The sequence below is a fragment of the Capricornis sumatraensis genome, chromosome X (assembly GCF_032405125.1).
Source record: "Capricornis sumatraensis isolate serow.1 chromosome X, serow.2, whole genome shotgun sequence".
NCBI classification, from domain to species: Eukaryota; Metazoa; Chordata; class Mammalia; order Artiodactyla; family Bovidae; genus Capricornis; species Capricornis sumatraensis.
Window position 1 is genome coordinate 118,626,565 of NC_091092.1, and position 8,518 is coordinate 118,635,082.

Consider the following 8,518-nt stretch of genomic DNA (forward strand, 5'->3'; position numbering starts at 1 on the left):
ATACAAGCTTTCCTCTTTTTTCCATGTGTGACAGTCTCTTAAGCTGACCATTTACAAGGGCCAGTTGTCATCCACTAACAAAGCTTGTGCTGGTTATTGCATGACCTCTGGGCCATACTGCCATGTCCACCCCAAACTTTGGTGCCCCATGATCCTGGGATGGGGCTCTGAGATGCTGCCTCAGGTTCCTTCAGTGAAGCAGTAGAGGCTCATGGTCCATGGCCCAGTGGAAGAACCAACCACTCCAGTTTAAAGGCTTTTCCAGCTCATCCTGTTGTCTGTTTCCTCTGTGGCTGACACACCTGTGTCAGCCTCAGAGTACTCCCCAACCTGGGCACTCATAGGGTCAAGTTCAGTGGAGACTTATTGTTCCTCAGGGATTATTTCTTTTGTGTTCTTGCTTTTGCTGCTAGTTGTCCTTATTCCTTGTATAAGTTTTCCATGGTTTGTTCTGGGTACAGGAAACAGCCGCCCACGTGTGATTGTGGTGTCAGCTACTCTGGATGTGGTACTAAATCTGTAAAGGATTTAAGGAAAATCGACAGTCTTAGAATGTGTCCTCATGAATACACATACCATACTATTCTGTTTGAGATTTCCTTTTTCCTAAGGCACTCAGGAAATTCTTCTTGTTGCCTTCGTGTAGACTGCATGCATTTTTCTAAGGTTTCTTTGTAGCTACATTTTTCATATTGTTGCTTTTGTTTATGGTGTGTTTTCTATTACATGGTCTGAGTATTGTCAATTCTTCCAGACCGGTCGCTTGATTTTGCTGTGTTGATCTTTTTTATGCCAGGTTTCTGAAGTTACTTATATGTGTCAATATTTTCTGTGCCCGTTTCTTAAGAATTTCAATTCGAGGATCAAATTCTTACCATGATAGTTTGCTTTTCATTATTGCTGACTTTTATTCATTTTGCATTGGTGCGTGTAACTCTGTACTGGCTATGTGTTCTTATATTTTTTTTCTAGTTTTAAATTAGTAGACTTTTAAAAAGTTGTTTTATCAACAGATACTTGCTTTGTAATGTTGTGTTGTTTCTGCTATACAACAGGATGCATCAGCATTACGTATACATAGTCCTCCTGCCTGATGAGACTTCTTCCCACACCCTCATCTCACCCCTCTAGGCTGGCACACAGCACCAGGCTGAGCTCCCTGTATTATATAGCAGTTCCCCGCCAGCTATCTTTTGGACACATGGGACTCTATATTTGTCAGTGCCACGCTCTCAGTTCGTCCTACCCACGGCTTCCCTTGCTGTGTCCACAGGTCCATTCTCCACATCCATGTCACTATTCCTGCCCTTCAGATAGGTTCGTGAGTAGCGTTCCTACTTTCCATGTATATGCGTTAATGTACATTGCTTTTCTGTTTCTAACTTTCTTCGCTCTGTAAACAGGCTCTAGGTGCATCCACCTCACTACAAGTGACTTAAATTTGCTCCTTTTTATGACTGATGTTCCATTCTATGTGGCTACCACAACTTCCCTATCCAGTCATCTGTCAGTTGAAGTCTACTTTGCTTCCATGCCCTGTCTATTGGAAGTAGTGCTGCAATGAACATTGGATACACGTGTCTTTTCAATTCTTCTTTTCTCGGTGTATATGCCCAGTATTTCTATTGCTGGGACATATGGTAGTTTTAATCCTAGTTTTTAAAGGAACCTCCCTAGTGTTCTCCATAGTGGCTATATCAATTTCCATTCCCACCTTTTCTCTAAACTCTCCCCAGCATTTACTGCTTGTACAAATTCTGACCTGTATGAGGCGACACCTCATTGTAATTTTGATCTGCATTTCTTTCATGATGAGCGATGTAGCTCCTCTTTTCATGTGTTTATATTTTTGTTGCCCTTTGTATTTCTTTTCTGAAAGAACAGATTTAAGTTTGGAGAAAATTCAGCAGATAGTATAGAGAGGTCTCATACAGCCACTCTCTTCCTCCACTTGGTATCTTCTATTATTAACATCTTGTATTGGATCAATGGATATAAGTTCGTTTTTTACAACTGACCCACGAATGTCAATATCTCATTATTACCTATTGTCCATTGTTTACAATACATTTTACTTCTGTGTTTTACAGTTCTTTAGTGTTTGACAGATGCATGATATTATCAACTCAGCCAACACAGTGTCGTGCAGAGGAGTGTGAATGCCCTATGGATCTCCCATGCTCCATCTGTTCATCCCTCAAAACCTCACTTGGAACCCATGACAACTACTGAACGTTTTACTCTTTCTAAAGATTTGCATTTTCCAGAATGTAACATTGACGGAATCATACAGTATGTAAGCTTTTTATACTGGCTTCTTCTGCTAGTCAATATACATTGAATTGTCTCTATATGTTTTTATGCTTTGAAATGTTTTCTTCCAGGACTGAATGGCATTCCATGAAGCTTACCATAGTTTGTTTCCCCACTCATCTACTGAAGGTTATCTTTGGTGATTTTGGTTTTTGGCAGCTATGACTTATTCTTCTATAAAAATTTGGTTGAAGGTTTTTGGATGGGCTTAAGGATTTGGCTCTTTTGAGTAAATACCTTAATGTTCATTTGTTAGATCATAGGATAAGACTATATGTAGCTTAAAAGAATTTCCCAGACAGTTTGGAAAGTATCAGTATCACTGCATTCCCTTTAGCAATGAATTAACTTTCAGGTAGTTTGCCTGTTTCCTCTTCATTTATTTGGACTTCTGTGTTTCTGGTTTGTTCTTTCATTTGTGCAGTATTTCTCTGCCTTTTCCATTATTATTATTATTTTAATTATCGTGTTTGAGGTCTCCTTTCCCCAGGCTTCAAGGTTGAATTCTTTCTTCTTTTTTGGTTCTGCCCTCTAAGGTTGTTCCAGTGGTTTGTGTAAGCTTCTTATAGGGTGAGATTTGTGCTGCGTTTTTGTTTCTTTGTCTGTTTTTTCTTCTGATGGGCAAGGCTGAGTAGGTGGTAATTCTGTCTGCTGATGATCAGGTTTGTATTTTTCTTTTCTTTGTGGTTTAGATGAGGCATCCTGCACAGGGGCTATCAGTGGTTTGGTGATGCCGGGTCTTGTATTCCAGTGGTTTCCTTTGTGTCAGTTCTCACTATTTGATATCCTAGGGTTAGTTCTCTGGTAATCTAGGATCTTGGAACCAGTGGACCCACTCTAAAGCCTCAGGGCTTGACCTTGAGTTATGCATGGGTCTGTAAATACTTTTCTGCTGGTCATGTACTCCTGTCCACTCTCAGCTGCTTTTCTGCATGCACTTCTATTCTGAAGATGTATTCCTGATGTGTCCGTGGAGAGAGATGTATTCCACGTCCACCAATTCCTCTTGCAATCTTGTTCCTCCTGAGCAAGATACGAGAGAGTCCCTTGGACTGCAAGGAGATCTAACCAGTCAACTCTAAAGGATATCAGTCCTGAATATGCACTGGAAGGACTGATGCTGAAGCTGAAGCTCCAGTACTTTGGAGACCTGACGTGAAGAACTGACTCGTTGGAAAAGACCCCATGCTGGGAAAGATTGAAGGCAGGAAGAGAAGGGAAGGGCAGAGGATGAAATGGTTGGACAGCATCACCTACTCAATGGACATGAGTTTGGGCAAGCTCTGGGAATTGGTGATGGACAGGGAAGCCTGGCATGCTGCAGTCCATGGGGTTGCAAAGAGTCAGACATGACCAAGAGACTGAACAGAAGAGATGAGTCATCAAAATATTCTTGTCATTCCTATATTTTCTGGATGAGTTGAAGCCTTCCCTTGCTGCAAGGCTGATTCCCTTACAGTGGCAAAGAACATGTGAGAAAATGTGTTCTCTGCTTGGTTTATCAACTGTGATCCAGGCACACATTTCCCTGGGCAAATTATATAAGCTTTAACCAAAGCCTTGCAGGCTTCTTGAAATTATCACTGTCCCTATGACCCACAAACTTCAGGGAGGATTGACAGAAATAATACAAAAACTGCACTCTAGCAATATAAGAATTAGGAACGTGGGGATTTCAGTATAGCCACTCAGTCGTGTCCAGCTCTTTGTGACCCCATGAATCGCAGCACGCCACGCCTTCCTGTCCATCACCAACTCCTGGAGTTCATTCAGACTCACGTCCATCGAGTCCGTGATGCCATCCAGCCATCTCATCCTCTGTCGTCCCCTTCTCTTCTTGCCCCTAATCCCAGTATCAGAGTCTTTTCCAATGAGTCAACTCTCCGCATGAGGTCGCCAAAGTCCTGGAGTTTCAGCTTTAGCATCATTCCTTCCAAAGAAATCCCAGGGCTGATCTCCTTCAGAATGGACTGGTTGGATCTCCTTGCAGTCCAAGGGACTCTCAAGAATCTTCTCCAACACTACAGTTCAAAAGCATCAATTCTTCAGCACTCAGCTTTCTTCACAGTCCAACTCTCACATCCGTACATGACCACTGGAAAAACCATAGCTTTGACTAGACGGACCTTTGTTGGCAAACTCATGTCTCTGCTTTTCAATATGCTGTTTTAGTTGCCCATAACTTTTCTTCGAAGGAATAAGTGTCTTTTAATTTCATGGCTGAAGTCACCATCTGCAGTGATTTTGGAGCCCCAAAAAATAAACTCTGACACTGTTTCCACTGTTTCCCCATCTATTTCCCATGAAGTGATGGGACCAGATGCAATGATCTTTGATTTCTGAATGTTGATCTTTAAGCCAGCTTTTTCACTCTCCTCTTTCACTTTCATCAGGAGGCTTTTTAGTTCCCCTACACTTTCTGCCATAAGGGTGGTGTCATCTGCATATCTGAGGTTATTGATATTTCTCCCAGCAGTCGTGATTCCAGCTTGTGCTTGTTTCAGCCCAGCGTTCCTCATGATGGACTCTGCATATAAGTTAAATAAGCAGGGTGACAATATACAGCCTTGATGCACTCCTTTTCCTATTTGGAACCAATCTGTTGTTCCATGTCCAGTTTTAACTGTTGCTTCCTTACCTGCATATAGGTTTCTCAAGAGGCAGGTCAGGTGGTCTGGTGTTCCCATCTCTTTCACAATTTTCCACAGTTTATTGTGATCCAGACAGTCAAAGGCTTTGGCATACTCAATAAAGCAGAAATAGATGTTTTCCCGGAACTCTCTTGCTTTTTCCACGGAGCCATAAAAACCCATTGAAAAACAGCCAGGGAACGTGCTGACAGAATTCCCATCAGCCTTACCAAGTGAGTAAGGAACATCACTTCTGGCAGGCACAGGAACTTTAGGATGTTTTGGGGACTTCAGGAAGAGAGGAATTCATCCAGATCTCTAAGTTTGACAACAGGTCTTTGCTGTGGCTTCCTAGCCTCAAGAAGCTATTAAAATTTCCTTCTGGACACTCCTTATAAACCGTTCCAGCAAAGCAGATTTAAAAGCACCTATATGGCAAATTGTTGTTCTTACTATACTTAGATAAATAATCAGGCCAAGTTTATTGAATGTAGACTTCCTTTGCAAACAAATTAGGTCTTAGTTTTCCTGTCTTCGGTAGAAATGAGGGAGATGATAGACAGCAAAAAATGGTTCCATAGAAAGTGTACTATACATGTGTGGATATTAGGTTCTAGTGGTATTACGTTTCCTTGAAGTATTGTTATTTACCTGCAAACTGGGTTGGATCCTGAATTTTTCTAGTGTCCACCCGTTTTTAGCTGCACCTTTCTTACTAAAATTCCCAATTTCTCCCAATCTTTTGATGTGTCTGTGGGGAGACGGTGAGCTCTGAGCGATACACCTCTGCCATCTTGATCCGCTCACTCTCCCATTCTTTTGACTTGAATCACTGAGAACTAACATTGCCATTTTCCTGAAGTCCTGCAACGTGAAGCTAGATGACTTGATGCAAAGATCAGAGAAATTGTTACAACAGCTCACGTTCAAACAGACTTCATGCCTGTTGCTGTATGAGCCACTCAGAAAGTTAACCTGGTCACCCAGAGATATTGCTAACTGTGATAGAGACATTTCAAACTGCAATAGTTGCTTCGATCCTGACACCTTCTTGACTGACTACCCCCTGGGCTCAGAAACTGGTTGATAACCAGCTCCAATCATTTACATCTGCTTTTCTTTTGTTTCCATAGAAATGCCTCTTATTAATAACTATCTGATACTGCTTGTACCCTAGACCTGGCTTTGGGAGCCCACCTGCAACACCACCTATTGAAATGAGATATCACTCTTTAAATGAACTGACCTGTTCTCAGAACTATGCAACCGCTGCCATGAAATGGAAGACTCCACTAATCCATTCTCTCTGTCCACAGTGACCAGATCAGCTTTTACCATGTGAGACTTGCAGGCAAGTTTCAGAGGAGGGACCTGTCAAGGCATAGGGCACTCTGCCCCCAAATATACCACAGTGGCGTATTGATTATTTTGATTTCACGTTACTTAAGAAACAGCCAACAGAGGAGGGACATCCCGCCACCCCCGATTTCTGCCTCCCTGAGAGCAGGAAATACATCTCATATGAAGGATGTACTGCCTGCATCTGGAGGCAGAGGGAAACCCTTCCAACCAGAAATAGGCAGTTCAAGCAGAGAAGTCTGTATACACCAACCTTGTTAAGTCTTTAACTTACTACCCTGGATACAGATTCTGTTTAGATTTCTTAGTAGTAGAGTACCTAAACCCTAAGTTCATCTGTCCTGTCGATTCCTCACAAATTGTTTTGTTGTTTACTAAATAAAGAAGCTGCCTGCTTTGCCCACTTCTTAGGTCCCATTTCTATGACACTTCTTGTGCACATGAATTGCAATTTGTCTCTTTGTCTCCTGTTACTCTGTCTTGTGTCAAGTTTACTAGTAGTCTGACCACAAGAATTCAGAAGGGATAAAGGGAGGAACGTCTTTCTTCCCTACACACCTCAAAGGAGTTCACCCTTACATCTCAGAAACTCCCTGGAGACGATGTGCGTAGAATACCAGTCTGTGCACGGGAATCTCCTGCATTGAGATAAGAGCAGAGACACCTTAGATTTCTGTCTGTTAGGGGACAAATTGTGACCCTCCACAAATGCATATTGAAGGCATAACTTGGAGTACTTCAGAATGCAACTGTAGTTAGAAATAAGGTCTTTAAAGAGATGGTTGAGTTAAAATGAAGTCATTAGGGTGGGCCATAACCCAGTGTGACTATCAGAAGAAATTGAGACACAAAAGGAGGCACCAAGGATATATGCACTCAAAAGGAATGCAAGTGAAGAGGGTAGCCACCTGGCAGCCAAAGGGAGAGGCCTCAGGGTAAACCAGCCCTCACCTTGAACTTGCAGCCTCTAGAACTCTGAGAAAATAAATTTCCGTTGTTTCAGCCACCCATTCTGTGGGGTTTTGTGTGGAGAGCCTAACAGATCTGTACGTTACCCCAGGTAGAGATTTCTTCCTGGATAGTCTTTTTACTTTCCTGTCATTCCTAAAGGCTATCTCAAGATCTTGCTTATGTGATTGCAGCTCCTTCTTTCTAAAGTTGTATGGGGATAGGCTAGGTCTTGATCTTAGCCTCACCAGACCTAGCATAGAGCCTTTCAAAGAGCAGGTGCTCAAAAAATAAATGAAGACAGTAAGAGGTCTAACTTGGTAAGGTTTAATACCTCCTGCATTTTTCAAGTAGCATATCGAGGTATAAATTATTTAGTTTTACAAAACAGAAGACCGAAAAGATGGAGAACAATCAAGGTTGATCATGTTTTGAAACTTTTTTCAATTTATTTTATCATTCCATTGTCCCAGCAGTTTAACTGTGGGATTGCTTCCCATTTCAGCAAAAGTCCCTATTTTGATGTCCCATTTTCTTATCTGGATGATCTTTTAAAACTCTTAGTCTTCGGTAGGGGTGGGAGAAGCTGCTGGACGTGGCAGTGGATCATGCCTGGAAGGGACAGTGGTGCCAGGCCTGGCTGGAACTGTGGCTCGAGCTCTCTCCTCATCTCACAAAGCCTCTTCATATTGTGATGAGAAGGCACTTGGGACCGTATCATTGACTTTTGCCAAAAATTCCAGGACTTTCATTTTGCTGGTTTCAGCATGGGCTCGTGGGCCCCACAGGAACTCGTAACGTGGAGGATCGCTGTGGGCAACATGAGGGTACTCCAGGTACTTCATCGTCACTAAGTCTCTGGTGATGAGCTTCCTGGGCTCTCCGTAGATGAAGTGTTTTCTCCCAGCATATACTCGCATCATATTCAAGAATTTCCAGATGTCTTCCTCAGTGGCACAGCCGCCCTTCACGAAGATCACACCCAGAACTGTCATCAAGAGACCAGTCTTAGGTAAGCCCCTACCATCCCACACCCTCCCATTGTTGGGCAGGTTCAGTTTGCTGACGAGGTCATAGGAGTGGATGGTTGAGTCAACTTCCTTCAAGTCAACTGCAACGACAGCCTCGATGTGTTCAGAGGCTCTCTTGAGAATCTCGGCAAATCGGTGATGGTATCTTGGGTGGATAATCTTCAGCATGTCTTCCTTCATGACGGGCTGCTTCATTTTATACTTACACAGAAGGAACTGCTCCAACAAACTTGTCAT

General features: G+C 42.6%; 1 protein-coding gene across 1 annotated transcript; it reads right to left on the reverse strand.

Moving 5' to 3' along the window:
• Window positions 1-7,921: 7,921 nt before the first annotated feature.
• LOC138071890 (melanoma-associated antigen B5-like) lies at window positions 7,922-8,518 on the reverse strand. Its single transcript, XM_068963269.1, has one exon. It carries the CDS (start codon window positions 8,516-8,518, stop codon window positions 7,922-7,924), a length of 597 nt encoding a protein of 198 aa, XP_068819370.1.

Bases quoted from the DNA above. Each gene is read 5' to 3' on its own strand.
- LOC138071890 (XM_068963269.1), bottom strand. From the start codon at position 8,518: ATGACAAGTTTGTTGGAGCAGTTCCTTCTGTGTAAGTATAAAATGAAG.